The sequence below is a fragment of the Danio rerio genome, chromosome 18 (assembly GCF_052040795.2).
Source record: "Danio rerio strain M-AB ecotype USA chromosome 18, GRCz13ab, whole genome shotgun sequence".
NCBI classification, from domain to species: Eukaryota; Metazoa; Chordata; class Actinopteri; order Cypriniformes; family Danionidae; genus Danio; species Danio rerio.
The window spans coordinates 44,408,084-44,426,259 of NC_141038.1; the positions used below are offsets into that span (position 1 = coordinate 44,408,084).

Genomic DNA, 18,176 nt, shown 5'->3' on the forward strand with positions numbered 1-18,176 from the left:
AAACAAATACATCAAATAACAGTTGGGAAAGTTCTTACTGTAGTTAGTGAGATCTGCTTCATTCTTGTCTGTCACTGTGCTGTTTATCTACGTGAATGATACACGCATCAGATCTCTAACACGCATGTAGGAACGGTGGGCAGGAAGAACCAGCTCATTTGCATTAAATGCACAGGCAACAAAAACAGCTGCAATGTCCAAACAGCTCACATTTTCCAAATTTAAAAAGGTATAATAAATAATCTGATGGGTATTTTGAGCGGAAACTTTACAAAAACAATCTGGAGACACAAAAGACTTCTCTTAAATGTTGAAAAAGGGTTGAATAGGTGCCTTTTAAGTGAAAAAGTGTTTAAAGGATTAAAGAGATTCTTTCGCCCAAAAATAAAATAGTATTTATTATTTAGTCACCTTCAAATGGTTCTACACTTTTGAGTTTTTCTTTTGTTGAACATAAAAGATGATATTTTAAAGAAAGCTGACAGCCCGTATCCATCAAATTCCATAGTAGGAAATACACATTATATAGAAGTCAGTGGTCACATGTTTTCAGCTTTCTTCAAAACATCTTTATTTGAGTTCAACAGAAAGTAAAATATGTTTAGAACAAGTAAATTACCAGAATTGTATTTTTTCTTTAAACTATTAGCCATTATTATCTTCTATTGACGTAAATTTTAAAAAATTATTTGAACTGAATTCACTTTAATTATTTTAATCATGTATAAATTACAAATTTTTTATTTATTTGGGTAAATAAATTTATTAGTGAAGATTTGAGTTTTCATCCACTGCAGTTCATTGCAGACTATTTAAAACAAGTGGCATTTCTAAAAAAAAAAAATACTGTTAACACTTTTAATTTAACTCATAATTGCCATCATGGTGTGCAGTTTTTATGTCATCATCAACAAAAAAAAAGTCAACTATTTTGCATGCAAACAATTTGATCCTTTGCTCTCTCCACAGCTTTGCTGGAAGCCCGAGGCCTTCCTCCTCACCTGTTCGGCCCCTTTGGGCCCCGTATGTCTCAGCTGTTTCATAGGACCATTGGGAGTGGAGCAAGTGAGTGTCCTTGACTGATGTTTATGACATTTTTGTGGCATGATTGCGTATTTTCTTGACTCAACATTTCTGTCTTCTGTTTCCCTGTGCACTTGCAGGCTCAAAGGCACAGCAGCTGCTCCAGGGTCTGCAGGCTACGGGAGACGAATCCCAGCAGCTCCAGGCTGCTATAGAGATGTGCCAGCTGCTTGTGATGGGTAACGAGGAGACGCTGGGAGGATTCCCTGTCAAAAGCGTTGTTCCTGCCCTGGTGAGTACATTCTCTGCATCAGAATAAAGGGTGCCTATGATGCCAAATCAACTTTTGTAAGATGTTTGGACAGAACTGTGTAGGTATAGTGTGTCCACAGTTAAACACAAGAAGTCTCTTTTTTTATATTCTGATGGTAAAAAGGATCCAATTCCTAGTGATTTTGTGGCCGACCTCAACGTGACACTGTGGTGTAGTTTTCCTCATCCAATGAATTGATTGACAGGCACACATTAACACGTCTCTGTATTATTATGTATAAACATGTCCACAGAATAGGGTTTGCGAAGAAACTGGGAGTTAAAGATCTGTTCCAACTCTCTGTGATCATCTGCACCTCAAGAACGAGTTTCACAAGTTTAAAATGTTTTTAACACAGTGAATGTTCGTAGTAAAGACAGTAAAATCGCTACGTAATTCATAGCTGCTAGAATCACCACATCCGCATAGTATCAGTAAACAAAACATCAAACAAATTTTAAAATAAATATAAATTACAACGACCACACAATCCAAATTGCAATCAACTCATTTAGTAATGCTCTCTGAAGTCAATTTATAATCCTAAATTTTAACATTTAACATGTATTTAACATGTATGTTTTATCCTATTTTTGGCTTTTTCTTAAGCAAACTATTGATAGTAGGAGTGTGACAAGGTGCTTACTCCATAAGACGAGACATGAGGTTACAACCGAGGGTGCTTAAAAATTTACTAGGAATTGGGACAGCACTAGAGCAGCTGCACACTTCATCATATGTCCTCGCGATCTCCTGCTTCATGTGTTATCAGACGATGGCGAGTGCTGTAGTTTTTCTAGTTGTGTTATTTTTTAGTATTTATCTTCAAGAAATCACTAGAGGTATATATTATGTTTTCATAACGATCTAAGATCGTAACTTTACTGTGTATTCTGTACACAGTGGTCATATTCATCAATGTAAACACACCAAAAACAACATTAACATTATAGCAGACACTGTAAAAAGCCCATTGACAGCCACTAGACATTACTGACAGGGTATTTGAGTGTCAGAATGTTGTGGGACTGCTGTACAGGAGTTATTAATAGGGATTATAGATTGTGAAATTTAGCGTTTTTATTATTTATTAATTAATTAAATTTTTTTTAGGGCTAAGGGGTAGAATTGGGATTAGGCCTAAGTTTACGAGAACTTGAAAAAATCAACTGAAAAAATCACAAAGTTCAAAACAATTTAGCTGCTTTTTTAAAATCAGCTTGCAATAAATGTTATTTTACTTATTTTAATATATTCTATGTAAATAAACTCAAAATATTTGACTAATATACGAAAGGAAAATAGTTTTCATGTAATTTTAGTTATTACCTACATATTTGCTAATATATGAATGGCTTTTGATATATAAATAGGTTTCTGAAATAAACTGATTGTTATTTTACTTTTATTTTAATGAATTCTATGCAGTAAAAGGCATGCAAACACTGCAAAATATTTAGCTACAAACTCTTTTGACTCTCCTCTCGCTTTTCCCGGATTGCATAACATGCGTTTGGTGATGATGGTGGAATCTCCAGGAGTTCAGTGTGGATGTGTGTGTGTGTGTGCGTGCGTGCGTGTGTGTGCGTGAACCCAGAGATGTGTGTGTGACCTGGTAAGTGCACCGAATAGAGTCAGGTCCTACTCACACTATGCCATCCGTACCGTGCCCAGGCCCGTTTCCCGGATCGTTTGAGAAGTGTGAGTGGGCTGATTCGGGCTCAAGCAGGGTTCACTTGGCTGGCCCTGGCCCGGTTGGAAGAGGTGTGCCTGAGCGCGGTTCACTTGGGCTTTGGCACGGTACGCTTGTGTGTGAGTTCAAAACGCGCCAAAGCCCGAAACTGAAAGCGAGACGCAACTTTTAAGGGACTGTTTCATATGGATTTATTAATCATTCTTACTGTTCAGTGAACTCAAACTGCCTTAGCTTATTAAAGATGCAAACCCCTCACTGCACGACAGCTGCGCGCCTTCAGCAGACCTCCTCATTCCTGCAGCACGAGAGCTTTATGATTGTTTATGAGCGCCAAAAGTGGCGGATCTGTTCGGCGAAATATCTGACTGCGTGTCCCCGCATCCCTAAGGACTGTTTGTCGAAGTGAAAGAGTGCTTCTCACTGAACAGCGCAGCAGCGATGATGTAAGCGTGCCGAAGCCTGTTTGTGTTGTAAGCGCGGGCCGTCGGGGGAGACGGGAGGGGGGACAAGCGGCCTTTGGCCCGGTTCGAGGCAACTGTACCTAGTGTGAGCACGGCCTCAAACAGCCCTGTGTGTAGGGAATATCCTGTCACAAAATGTGGTTAAAATTCCTATAGGACAGTTACATAGTTTGATTGCAGTGTTTACATGTCTGTACCACACTGTCTCAATTCAATTTGTTTTTACGGCGATTATGACTTTCAGCATATCTAAAGCGACAAGCAATCTCATGGTAATGTGTGTCGTAGCATCTGTTGATAAAATAAATCCGGTAAAATAAATCGGTTGCGTCTCAGCCGTCCTAGCAACACAGAGGCCAGTCTGGTTTGCCAGGTGTGTGCAAAGCACTCGATTCGCAGTTCAAATCTAATCCTGCCTCCAATATGCAGTGGTAGTTTCACCCTTACGCTTCATCATTCTGACATCATGACTCACGAGAAATCTCATCGCGATTTAATCTCGCGACACAAGATATCGTCACACCCCTAATTGACAGGCACAGATTTTCTACCAATTAATTAATATACAATACAGATTTAATTCATTACTTCTTAAGGCATGTATGGTTAGAGTCCAGTTTCTTTTCTTGTCTTTCTGTTCTTATTCTCATATCCCATTCTTCTCTTGTCTTGCAGATCACACTGTTACAGATGGAGCATAATTTTGATATTGTGAGTATTCAGAGTTTTTGTGAGTGGGTGCGTGCAGAGTTAGAACATTGTGTGAGCCTTTTAAGGCCAACTGCAGTGAATCTATCACCTAATTTCATTCATCATTTCACAGTCATTCCATTTTGACACTTAAAATTCAGAGGATAACGTAATGACTGTTCATCCCATATGTCCTTTCTGCAGATGAATCATGCATCTCGCGCCCTCACTTACATGATGGAGGCTCTGCCTCGCTCCTCAGCTGTGGTGGTAGACGCCATTCCTGTCTTCCTGGAAAAGGTAACTGGCATCACTCCAACCATTTGAACACTGGTGGCTCAGTATATGGATAGCGTTCTAACTAGCTGTATCAAGGACAGTACTTTTTTTTTTTTTATAAATGCATTAGGGGTGCAATAGTACACAATTTCAGTACAGCATTGCAGAAGTTGTCATTGCTTGTCATTTTTTATTATTATTAACATTTGCAAATATGAGCAGTTTTCAACTGCTTTAAATACAATTCCTAACTGATTTTACTGAAGACTCCGAGATTTTGGACCATATTGACATAATAGCATCACGCAGTTGCTGCAGATTTGTCGGCTGCACATCCATGATGCGAATCTCCCATTCCATCACATCCCAAAGGTGCTCTATTGGATTGAGATCTGGTGACTGTGGAGGCCATTTGAGTATAGTGAACTCATTGTCATGTTCAAAAAACCAGCCTGAGATGATTTACACTTTATGACATGGTGCGTTATCCTGCTGGAAGTAGACATCAGAAGATGGGTCCACTGTAGTAATAAAGGGATGGACATGGTCAGAAACAATACTTGTGTAGGGTGTGAAGTTGACACGATGCTCAATTGGTACTAATAGGCCCAAAGTGTGCCAAGAATATTTCCCCCACACCACCACCACCACCACCATTGATACAAGGCATGCTTCCATGTTGTTGATGCCAAATTCTGACCCTACAATCCCAATGTCGCAGCAGAAATCTAGACTCATCAGACCAGGCAACGTTTTTCCAATCTTCTATTTTGGTGAGCCTGTGCAAATTGTAGCCTCAGTTTCATTTTTCTTAGCTGACAGAAGTGGCACCCGATGTGGTCTTCGGCTGCTGTAGCCCACCTGTCTCAAGGTTTTACGTGTTGTGCATTGAGAGATGCTCTTCAGCATACATTAGTTGTAACGAGTGCTTATTTGAGTTACTGTTGCCTTTCTATCAGCTGTAACCAGTCTGGCCATTTTCCTCTGTCCTCTGGTATCAACAAGGCATTTGCGCTCCTAGAACTGCCACTCACTGGATATTTTCTCTTTTCAGACCATTTTTTGTAAATCCCAGTCGATCAGCAGTTTCTGAAATACTCAGATCAGCCCGTCTGGCACCAACAACCATGCCATGTTCGAAGTCTCTTAAATCACCTTTCTTCTCCATTTTGATGCTCTGTTTGAACTGCAGCAGGTCTACCTTGTCTTACCAGGTTGTTACTAGATCAGATATGGTTGCGCCAAGAAGTTAACGGGAATTATTTACGCTGTTTATAAAATTTTCCATTTATTGTATTTTATTTACGTCTACCCCAACCTAAAACCCAACCGTCACAGTAATGTAAAAACGGTAGTTGTACTGAGTATTATTTATGTTACCTATTAAATTACCCAATAAATTGTATTTTTTAACATCTACCACACCCCAACCCTAAACCCAACCATCACAGTACTGTAAAAATATCAATTATCGTTATATAGTGTCATAAAAAATGCTGCTATATTAATGTGCATATCGCACTTCTGACCGGCCGCGTTTTCGATCTAAACTTTACCATTCTGAACATGTCTACATGCCTAAATGCATTGAGTTGCTGCCATGTGATTGGCTGATTTAAAAATTTGCGTTAACAAGCAGTTGGACAGGTGTACCTATTAAAGTGAGTGTATAGTAAAATTAAGGTTAAGGCAATATTGATGTGTATATCATATGTTCACTATAAATGTGTACTGTTACTCCCCTAAAATATATAGACGTAACAAACATTCATATTGCCAAGTTTTGCCCAACTCATTAACATGTAAACGTTCAGTTGTAAAATCACATTCACCATATGTTTACACAGCAGCTCATGTTTAGTATTCGCTAACTTGAATATGACTGTTCACATCTGAAGCCAGTGAAAGGGTAATGATCAGGCAAAGTGTCTTTGCTGTCTAACACCCTTGTTTCCCTTGTGTCCACAGCTTCAGGTAATACAGTTTATCGATGTGGCAGAACAAGCCTTGACGGCCCTGGAGATGTTGTCACGGAGACACAGCAAAGCCATCTTACAGGCTGTGAGTACTGATGGTTTTTAAGGGACTTGTTAGTTAAGTGCTTAAATTCAACCAATTTAGTAAGACCCCAGTCACTCTCAACAAAACCCGGTTGATCTACTTAATAAGGTATAAGCACACTTTTAATAATCAATCAGGCAGCCCAAGTTGTTGCACCATTACAAAATCGCCACATTTAAGATCTGATTTCTTTACAAATCAGTGATCTTCATTGCCTGATTTATATACAAAATAAAATGGGAATCAGACTGGACAATAATCACTGCATTATATTCCATTTTTCCACGCTATGTCTTTAAAATATGGACATTTATTTTACCCCAGTATTTTCTGTAGGGTTTTAATACACGTTTATGTCCAAATTGATATACCAATCATGTTTTTTTTGTTTCTTTATAGGGAGGTCTGGCTGACTGTTTGCTGTACTTGGAGTTCTTCAGTATCAATGCTCAGAGGAACGCATTAGCCATCGCTGCTAACTGCTGCCAGAGCATCACGCCGGACGAGTTTCACTTCGTAGCTGACTCTCTGCCCCTGCTTACTCAGAGACTCACACACCAGGTAATGATTGGAAACAGACAGTAGATGCATCATTCACATACAGTTGAAGTCAGAATTATTAGACCCCAATTTCTGTTTAACGGAGAGATTGTTTTTCAATACATTTCTAATCATAATAGTTTAATAACTCATTTCTAAATAATTTCTAACTGATTTATTTAATCTTTGCCATAATGACAGTACATAATATTTGACTAGATATTTTTAAGACACTTATACACAGCTTAAAGTGACATTTAAAGACTTAACTAGGTTAACTAGGCAGGTTAGGGTAATTAGGAAAGTTATTGTATAATGATTGTTTGTTCTGTAGACTATTGAAAAAAAATAGCTTAAAGGGGCTAATAATTTTGTCCTTAAAATGCTGTTTAAAAAAATTTAAAACTGCTTTTATTCTAGTCAAAACAAAACATATTAGACTTTTTCCAGAAGAAAAAACATTATCAAACACTCTGTGGAAATTTCCTTGCTCTGTTTAACATCATCTGGGAAATATTTAAAAAAGAGATACATATTCAAAGGGGGGCTAATAATTCTGACTCCTACTTTATACAAGAGCAGATGACCATAAATACACATAAAATGACATCTAGTTGAAGCTCTCTTTTTTGACAGACCTTTGGTGTAAACAATAAAAACATCAGTTTCTGTCTTAAATGAACCAGCACTTACTTGCTATTATGTCTTTTGTTTTATAGGATAAAAAGTCTGTGGAAAGCACTTGTCTCTGTTTTGCTAGGCTGGTGGACAACTTTCAGCATGAAGAGGTGAGAAGTATTGCTAAGCACAAATAGCTAATTATGCAAACCTTAAGAGGGAAAAATGTGTGTTTTTCTGTTTTTAACAGCTGTTTTTATATTATTCAGTAAGATAAATCAGCTTGTGAGTCATCTCTAAATGTTTTCAGGAATATTAAAGTATTAGTTTGTCCCAATGTTGTTGTTTTATTTATTTTGGGGCTCATCTGTGGGAACTAAAATCTAAACTTCTGATTGTGAAAAAGTGTCTGTTGAATCATTCAATGTAATTTCAGAATTTTTACATTCTGGCTTACAGCATTCCGAGAGACAGCTGCAAAATTAAAACTGAATTGTGTGCGGATATATGGATATATATTTTGGTATAAGCATGTTCATAATGTACAGCATAGACAACATAATTTAAAAACCTATCTTGCTAATGGTGAATTATACCTTAACTAACCCACTTTTTTTTTTACTTCGTTCTATTTTATGGCCACTTGAATCAATACATATAAGCAAATTAATTGTTCTGACATTTGAACAAATTGACTTGTATCTTTCGAATGCGTAGTTCAAACTTTACAGCTTTACACACATGACAAACAGACATTGAGTATGGAATATCGGTACGGTTACTTTAACTGCTGCCTTATCATTTGAGTAACGGCAAATAATCATCAAACATGATTGCCAGTTACCAATTTAATTTCAGCGTATTATAAGGACAGTTCTCTAAAGATTTACTGATCCTTGCTCTGAAGAATTCAGAAGTGATTTAAATTCTAAGAATTTTAAGAAAGTTGATAACCAGACAATTGTTTGAAGCTATTGACTTGTACACTACTTGACACAAGTCTTGTCGTCGATCTCTGTTGTAAGAGCAACAAATATTAACTTCTGTCGATAAATTAATCATCTGTTAAACTGCATCCCAATCATCACAAATACAGCATGGACCCAGGATTCTCACAACAATCAGTCAAGTTGGTGAAGGAAAAATGGTTTGGGGTTACATTCAGTATGGGGCTTGTGAGAGATCTGCAAAGTGGATGGCAACATCAACACCCTGAGCTATTAAGACATTTATACTGCCCAATACATTACAAGCCACAGGAGAGGGCAAATTCTTCAGCAGGATAGCACTCCTACTCATACCTCAGTTTCCACATTAAAGTCACTGAAAGCAAAGGTCAAGGTGCTCCAGGATTGGCCAGCCCAGTCACCAGACATGGACATTATTGAGCATGTCCGGTATAAGATGGAGGAGGAAGCATTGAAGATGAATCGAAAGTATCTTGATGAACTCTTGAGTCCTGCAAGAACGCTTTCTTTGCCATTCCAGATGACTTTATTGATAAGTTATTTGAGTCATTGCAGAGATGTATGGATGCAGTCCTCCCAAGCTCATGGGAACACAACATTTATTCTTTTTCACACTGCAGCATGACTTTATATTCTATATTGTACCTCGTTTCTGTTAAGTGACAAGACTTTTGTCTAAGCAAAGTCAGACCTTTCTTCCCTAATTAAATAAGTAAAAATCAAGGCATGATCATATTTGATTTTGGTTAAATAAGCTTAATCTAGAGGCCTTTGCCTTTCATATAAACCACTTCTGATACCAAATGATCAACTAGAAGACAAGTTATTATTTAATTTAATAGTATTTATACAAGACTTTTGTCAGGTAGTGTAAAGTAGGGAAAACATATTGAAGCATTTTTAGAACCTATCATTCTTCAAAACATTACCTTTAGTTTTTAACAGATACAAGAAACACATTTACAAAAGTCAAGATAAGACTAAATAAATTGACAGTTTCAGTTTTTGGTGAACTCTCACTTTCAGTAGATTTTGCATTATGTAGATTTAGGATTATGATACAATAACTTGAAAAATATCTCTGATTTATTTCTAAATGCTATGTAAATCACTTAAAATTAATCACTGTGCTGTGTTTTGTTTGTTTGTTTGTTTGTTTGTGTGTTTGTGTGTTTGTGTGTTTGTGTGTGTGTGTGTGTGTGTGTGTGTGTGTGTGTGTGTGTGTGTGTGTGTGTGTGTGTGTGTGTCTGTTTGTCTGTCTGTCTGTCTGTCACAGAACCTGTTACAGCAGGTGGCGTCACGGGACCTTCTGACCAACATTCAACAACTGCTAGTACTCACTCCACCTGTGCTCAGCTCTGGCATGTTCATCATGGTAGTGCGCATGTTTTCTCTCATGTGCTCCAACTGCCCATGTCTGGCTGTGCAGCTCATGAAGCAGAGTAAGTCACTCGCATACACACTCTAACCCTGCAGTTTACTATAACAAAAAGCACTATTAAAGAAAGCGTGTGGTTCTTAATTAAGGAGTAATTGACAAGAGGCCACTGACTTATTACGCCCGAGTACATTATTTTCTAGTTTTTCAACAGACCAGAGTCAATTATTCCACTTAAAGTATGGTTTAATACTTTAATAACACACCTAAAGCATTGCATTTTGAGATGTTTGTAAGTTTTTTTTTTTTTGTTCTCTACTGTGTTTAGTACTAGTTTCTCATCCAAAGCTTGTTTATTTTCTATTATTGTTTTAGTTTATTTGTTATTATTATTTAAAAGAACTGCAATTATTTCCCAGAGATGGGTTGCGGCTGGAAGGGCATCTGCTGCGTAAAAACTTGCTGGATAAGTTAGCGGTTCATTCTGCTGTGGCGACCCCGATTAATAAAGGGACTAAGCCGACAAGAAAATTAATGAATGAATGAATTAACTGCAATTATTCACCTTATTTTATAATATTTATTATCGTTTAATTTTATTATTTATTTTTAACAGAGCATTGGCTTTACCGTTTGATTGAGACCATATCTGTAGTTTTTATGCTGTATGAGCAATATGCATGATTGTTATAGTGATGACAGGCAATCACATACCAGTTCTCCATATTTACTACCCAATTCCAGGCTTGGTCCTTCCAGTACAAGTCCCAGTATACATACATAGATTGATCATAAAGCACCTTGATGATAAGCTTCATTATGACGTACTGTTATTCTCTGGTGTTGTATGAACTTGATTGGCTAGCCTCTACATTAGTATCCCTGCATAAATTATCAGATTGTCTGATGATGAAAGCATTGATGATAAAAGTTAAAGGTTTTTCAACTTCTGCCGCAACCAACAGACTGAATGTTACTTGAAAGACTCACAGTTCAGTTTGACAAATCTTAACATTACCTCCTTCACTTTACTTCACTGTCAAACTGCACACCTTAGAATGTTCATCAGCCATCAGAATTAGGGAAGTATTAATAAATTCAAGTTCAAGTATTAGGGAAGTTAATTGGCATAAATTCTTCAATGCCAACATAGAATGAATGATGTGGCATCTTTTGCAAACTCCCAAGTAAAATCATTTTTAGTGATTTCCATTTTTTAATGTGTTCATAGATATAGCAGAGACTCTGCGCTTTCTTCTGTGTGGAGCGTCGAACGGGAGCTGTCAAGAGCAGATTGACCTTGTTCCCAGAAGCCCCCAGGAGCTTTATGAACTCACCTCACTCATCTGGTACGTTCTGTTTTTCCTAAACCTCTTCTCAATCTGTGCATCTGTCTGTGCTGCTTTACTAAAATGCTCAGAGTAGAAGGAGGCTCAGATTGCAAGAATTATCAAGAAGCTTAAAGTATTAGATCACTTCAAAATGAGAATCTTTGCTCGCAATTCAGCAGTGGAAGCTGTAATTTGATATGTTTTTTTTTTTTTGTCTCTCTACTTTAGTGAGCTGATGCCATGTCTGCCCAGAGAGGGCATCTTTGCAGTCGATGCCATGCTGAAGAAAGGCAGCGCCCAGACTACAGAAGGAGCCATTTGGCAGTGGAGAGACGACAGAGGCCTGTGGCACCCATACAACCGCATCGACAGCCGCATCATTGAAGTATGTTCTTCACAGCGCAGATGTGGTTAGCATGGCTTTCAGAAGACCAGCTAATGATCGCCATTTTGTTTTGATGCTCGTTTTCAGACTGCACACCAGAATGGAGAAGATGAGATCAGTCTGTCGACACTGGGACGCGTATACACCATTGACTTCAACTCTATGCAGCAGATAAATGAAGACACTGGCACTGCCCGTGCCATTCAGAGAAAACCTAACCCTCTGGCCAACCCCAACACAGGTTCTTTTAGGCTCCTTAAAATATTCTGCAACTATTTTTATTGTCATTTTGCCTTTGCTGCAAATGTTGCAAGTAGAGATTGGCATATTTTTCCATAAAACCTGTAATCAAAACTGAAAAATGAGGCCAAAAAAACATTTAGTTGTCATTTTTAAACCGGTATTATGAATGAAAACTTTGCAAATGTTTTTAGAAAATAATGTGGTTTAACCGTTTAACCAAAAATTTTTGTGAAAATCTTAGATATTAATTTAAGTTTGCAAGAACAGAGAAATATTTGGTTGACGAACACCTTATCTTCATCTGATGCTTTTTAAATTCATCTATAGATTATTATGCTGTGTTCACACCAGATGCAGCATGTGCGAATAAATCATGCTATTCCCACATAAATAAGTGCGTGAACATTTTGAGTTTACTCGCTTCATTTTCGTGTCAATTTTGCTTTATTTGCACATGAAATTCACTTCACAATAGACACGGAGTCACATCATGGGCTGTGTTTCTGTCTGCTTGGTGACTAGCTTTGTTGCTAAATGACTAACATGGTTTTTGTTGAGAGAATAGCTGTGTTTATGTGCTTTTGGAAGGCTGAAAAACAGCGTAGATTTATTCAGCGCCATGTCTGAGTCTGTCAAGTGTTCATCAATTCCTCCAGAAACTCTACATGGATGATGAAAGTTTTCAGTGGGGCTTCAGACTGAGCCGAGCCCAGTTTTATGAGCTGTTGTGTGGTGTCTACAGGAGGATTTCCCCTCGGGACAGGCGCAAGAACAGGCGTTATGTCATAATCACGCCCAAACTCCAGCAAGCTCCTGATTGGTTAACGCGTTGCGAATCTCTGCTAAAGTTCAGATTTGATTGGTTACCACGGCGTGAGTCTTTGCTAAAGTTCAGATTTGATTGGCTAACGCTACACAAGTCTCTGCTAAAGTTCAGATTTGATTGGTTAACGTGACGCGAGTCTCTGCTACAGTTCAGATTTGATTGGTTAACACGACGCGAGTCTCTGCTACAGTTCAGATTTGATTGGTTAACGCGACGCGAGTCTTTGCTAAAGTTCAGACTTTCCAACTCATGCAAATCGTGCAGTTTGTTTGTTAATTACGTCAAATACACAAAACACGCAAAACGCTCAATTGAGCGGATTCGCGGCAATAGCGTCATTCTTGCTGCCTCATTTGTGCAAAATTGCACTGTAGGATATCTGTTCCAAGCTCCTGATTGGTTAACGCAGCATGAATCTTTGCTAAAGTTCAGATTTGATTGGTTAACGCGGCGCGAGTCTCTGCTAAAGTTCAGACTTTCCAGCTCATGTGAATTGCGCAGTTTGTGCTTTAATTATGTCAAATACGTAATACACGCAAAACGCTTAATTGAGCCGATTCCTTCGCGGGAGTAGCGCCATTCTTGCTGCCTCATTTGTGCAAAATTGCACTGTAAGATGTCTGTTTGCATCTTTGCATTGACTTAAGATGTACATTACTCGTGTTTAACACTTCATCAGCGTCTAGTGTGAACACACCATTAGAATTCTACAATGACAGTTTTAAAGAAGAAATAAATTGCAAGCTGTGGATTTGTGCAGTTAACCGATAGTTCTCTAAATTGAACCTATAAAACTATGTATCTCATATAGTTCATTGATATATCAAATGTAAAAATTATATGATGGTTGATCTGTATTTTTTAATAATTTAAACCAGATAATCCAGTTAATTACTCTGAAGATAAAGTTCCCTATCAGTAAAGGAAATAAATCTTTTTCTGTCTTCACAGGAGGGCACTTAGAGGTGCGAAGAGAGGATGCACGTGCTCAGTTGATGAAAGAGGACCCTGAGCTGGCCAAGTGCTTCATCAAGACTCTGTTTGGAGTTCTGTATGAGGTGTACAGCTCCTCAGCTGGGCCTGCCGTCAGACACAAGTGCCTTAGAGCCATCCTCCGGATCATCTACTTTGCAGATGCAGAGCTGCTTAAAGACGTACTGCGCAACCATGCTGTGTCCAGGTCAGTGATATTGAACGTTTTCTTATAATTAAAAGGTGACATAAAAAAAATTTTTCCTACTGTTAAATTTTTTTTTTTAATTTAATTTAAGTTTGTGCTTAGTCTGCCAGCTCTGACAAGTTGAAAATAAAATATGCAGCTTATTTTTATAGATTATCTGAGTATAGTTATGTGCCTTAAATGGCCCTTTTGAATTGTGTGCTGTCATTAGCATTTCTGCCTTTAAACAAGAAATTTGTTTTATACATGAAGAGAATATATCAGAAGGAGTGGGCAAAACCGAGGGGTTGTCGCAGACAAAAGTGAAGAAGGGGCTCGGGTGATGGTGGGGCGTTGGATGGTGGAGGGGTGTCGCTGACGAAAGTGAATTAGGGTTGGAGAGTTGTGGAAGAAAGTGAACAGCGGACGGGGGCGGAGGGCGATGGGTAAAATGAGGTGCCAGATCAGATTTCAGAGGTGCCGGAACAGGACAAGCCCTGCTTGTACCTACAATTTGACTGAACGATCTAAGCCAGTGGTTCTCAAACTGTGGTACGTGGGCTTCCTTCTAGTGGTACGCGGAGGAATGAAATATGTCATGTACATGCTACATATATTTCAAAATTTATCAAAAATTATGTATATAAAATGCCATATATGACTTATAGCCTATATTTCTGAGGTAATCTGCCACGTTTTTTTAGCTGTGCAGAGTTGTAGCTGCTTCACTGGGCCTACCACGCTACTGTATTTCAATACTGCTCATTTTGGTGGTACTTGGAGAGAATTTTTTTTTCTGAGGTGGTACTTGATGAAAAAAGTTTTAGAACCACTAATCTAAGCAATTTTTCTTTAAAATTTGTTTTGATTTCATAGGGTATATGCGGAGCCAGTGTTTTTTTCCCATACTGATAAAATTCTGATGAACGGTTAATGCACTTTTTTCCATTTTATACGGTTCCTTTTACAGCATTGATGTTGTAATGTAATTAAAATACAATCAGTTAAATAGACTTTGGCATTCATTTAGTTGCTCAAGCGTAAAACAGCAGTAAAACAGCAAATCGGCAGAATTGTGCAGAAACGCCATTGAATATACTGGTGTAAAGTATATGTTCTTATTTTAAAGATATGGCGGGGAGAAATGTAGTTTAATGCAGTGCTTCTTGAACAATCTGAGACCAGCTTTATATTGGATATTACTCAGTCAGTGGAGATCGCTGATTTTTAAACAAAAAGAAAACACCTGAAACCTGCCGATTTTGTAATGGCATACAGTTCACCGAAAGCGCTTAACCCAGGTTACTGACAAATTAAAAGATTTTTAGCATACTTCCACATATACACGTATAATGATCAATATGTTCATAAATAAATATATGTTTTACATCTTTTTGTTAGGTAGATTATTTTGGATTGGTCATTTTGGAAGTAGTTTGCATGCTGAAAAAGTGAGGGAACCCCTGCCTTAAAGTGTTATATAAACTTGTGTAAATTGGGCATCCAATGTTTTAATATGGGGTATATAGTTATGCTTTAATCAGCTTTACAGAAAGTGCAATCAAAAGCCGTGAGATAAATAAATGTATACACTACATAGTATAGCAAACGTACAAGCTTATTTACGTAATTATAATGTCAAATTGTTTAATATGAATTCAGGAATAAGTTTAGAAACCATATTAATAATTTGCATATTTAAGAGGCTTTATTGTGTATGTGACAAGTAAGCTTTATAAGGTTAGTATGGTTTTGCTTGTCTTTAGTTAATTCTCATTCTGTAATTATGTTCAAATGTTTCTCTTCTGCTTGTGTGTAGCCACATAGCTTCCATGCTGTCCAGTCAGGACCTGAAGATTGTAGTGGGCTCTCTGCAGATGGCTGAGATCCTCATGCAAAAGCTACCAGATGTGTTCAGTGTTTATTTCAGACGAGAAGGTACTGGATCTGATTTTTATGAGCTAACTGAATTGTTCTGCAATTAAAGTGCAAACATCATTTACATCATCTTTAATTGCACTAATTCACCAAATGTCGCTCTTGTTCTGTTCAGGTGTGATGCACCAGGTAAAGAACTTGGCTGAATCTGAAGTGTTCCTCACCAGCCCTCCGAAAGCGTGCACAAGTGGCACAGCAAGTCTTTGCACCACCACCATCACCACAGCAACCACTACAGCTGCCTCTAACGTCACACCTGACCTGGGCTCTCCAAGTTTCCAGCACAGCATGGACGACTCGCTGGACCTCAGTCCACAGGGGTATAAAACCACTCTGACATACACAGTTATCGATCTAGAGTTTAAACGCATGACATGAGTCACCTGGTTTGCAAAGTTTTAAAAATAGATCCGTCTTCTATAGTAGGTTGAGTGATGTTCTGAAAAGAAAACGCCTCCCTAAAAGAGGACCAAGGCGCCCCAAGTACTCGCCACCCAGAGATGATGACAAAGTGGATAATCAGGGTATGTGTTAAAAAAGAATTAGTACTTGGAATCTTCATGTTTTGTATTCGTATCATTTTAAGGGTGCTTTCACACATGTAGATTGATTCTTTTGTTCCGAAACAGGGATTAAAATTGTTAGTGTTTATTTTTGTTTTTGGTGTGGTTCGCTTTTATGCGGCAAAGTTTCTAAATGGACCAAAACAGCTAAAACAAGTCACGTGCGAGTAAACTCTCCTCACATTGGTCAGAGTCCCACTTAGCTGTCATGCGTACTTATTTTAATTTATGACGATCAGCAATAAGACAATATAAGCGAAAAGCTGCGCTTTAATTTTGAATGATGACACCCACAGAGATTGTCACCAAATATAAATCAGAGGTAAGACTTTTTCATACATAACCATTGGCTGGAATTATGCATTATAGGCTTTACGTTATAGAGAGAAATAACAGATAAATCGAGACTGCAGTTCGATCAATTTTCCTAACAGGAATACAGCTCTTGTTAATAGGTCAGCATAGTTTCACTTTCGTATTCAACATGAAACGCACGTTTATTGGTAGGAATGACATCCCACCCTACTCATAATTCCCTCTACATATAGCTGTATATATGGCAATAACATAACTATAATACATCTACATATAGCTGTATATATGGCAATAACATAACTATAATACAGACCGCTGAAGAACGCATATTGAGAAACAGCCTAGGTGTGAAAGCACCCTAAGAGTCATAAAGGCTTATTTAGTTTTTGAAATTATCATTTAGTTTAAACATTGTCACAGAGTTCTCACGGGTTATTGATTTTCTGGAATATGGAATTTTAAAAGGTCTATTAGAGAGTTAAAGTCAGGGAATATATATATATATATATATATATATATATATATATATATATATATATATATATATATATATATATATATATATATATCCCAGTCATATCCCATTTATCAAAACAAATTTTTAAATAATGTATTTTTCATATTGCACTCTTTCATGCTTATTGTTATAGTTGGTCTATTTTTAAGCTTCATTTTATTTTATTCTCACTCATCAACTGGCAGTCACTGAAGTCAAATGCGGTCACCATATTCGACCTGTTAAATAACAAACCAGGATAATGTCAATTAAAGGACTTTGGCTTCAAACTGACCACTTAAAAGCTAAATGTAAAGTCTGTAAAACTGCTGTCATGCCATCAAATATGAGAGAATGAAGCACTTTGCAGCCATGCAAATTGTGATTAACTCAGATTGTTTACACAATCTGAGAGAAATTATATATTTTTGATCATAATGGCTATTAAAGTCATACAAAAAAGTTATATTCTAGCCAAAACCATTTCAATATTTTAACATTTTATTTAATTATTATATTTTTATCTATAAATACAGCAGCAAACTGTTTTTCGGTTCATTATGTCATGGAAATTCAGATTTTAATTAGAGAAAATCTAAAAAGTCAGGGAATTTGATGTTTGGCTTAAAGTGAATACCCTGTTATGATTAAATGAAAGTGCACACTTACTAAGCATCATAATATCTCTCCTGTATAGCTAAAAGTCCGACGACCACGCAGTCTCCCAAGTCCTCTTTTTTGGCCAGTTTGAATCCTAAGACATGGGGTAAGCTGGGAACTCAGGCAAACAGTGCCAACTCAGAGCCCTCACGCACGGCAGGAGTCAGTGGTCTGGCACGAGTGCCACCCAAGGACTCCGTTTCAAACAACAGGTAAAGATACAGCCATCGTTT

The 18,176-nt window shown here is 37.7% G+C and overlaps 2 protein-coding genes across 29 annotated transcripts in view; one reads left to right on the top strand and one right to left on the bottom strand.

Annotated features, from left to right (window-relative positions):
* grk7b (G protein-coupled receptor kinase 7b) overlaps window positions 1-18,176 on the bottom strand; it is an 845,646-nt gene that overhangs the window by 351,003 nt on the left and 476,467 nt on the right. The gene's annotated exons all lie outside the window — the stretch shown is intronic.
* The window catches only part of trip12 (thyroid hormone receptor interactor 12), a 78,332-nt gene that overhangs the window by 34,059 nt on the left and 26,097 nt on the right, over window positions 1-18,176 (top strand). For all 28 annotated transcript variants that reach the window (XR_015514375.1, XM_087292268.1, XM_087292274.1 and 25 more), the window contains 16 exon segments: window positions 970-1,065; window positions 1,164-1,315; window positions 4,169-4,204; window positions 4,388-4,483; window positions 6,431-6,523; window positions 6,923-7,084; window positions 7,783-7,851; window positions 9,926-10,091; window positions 11,259-11,376; window positions 11,587-11,743; window positions 11,831-11,984; window positions 13,764-13,992; window positions 15,791-15,909; window positions 16,025-16,229; window positions 16,333-16,433; window positions 17,981-18,155. Coding sequence is in view for 27 of the 28 variants with exons in the window: in XM_087292268.1 (XP_087148394.1) it covers window positions 970-1,065; window positions 1,164-1,315; window positions 4,169-4,204; window positions 4,388-4,483; window positions 6,431-6,523; window positions 6,923-7,084; window positions 7,783-7,851; window positions 9,926-10,091; window positions 11,259-11,376; window positions 11,587-11,743; window positions 11,831-11,984; window positions 13,764-13,992; window positions 15,791-15,909; window positions 16,025-16,229; window positions 16,333-16,433; window positions 17,981-18,155 (2,128 nt within the window). In the remaining variant the exon portion in view is untranslated.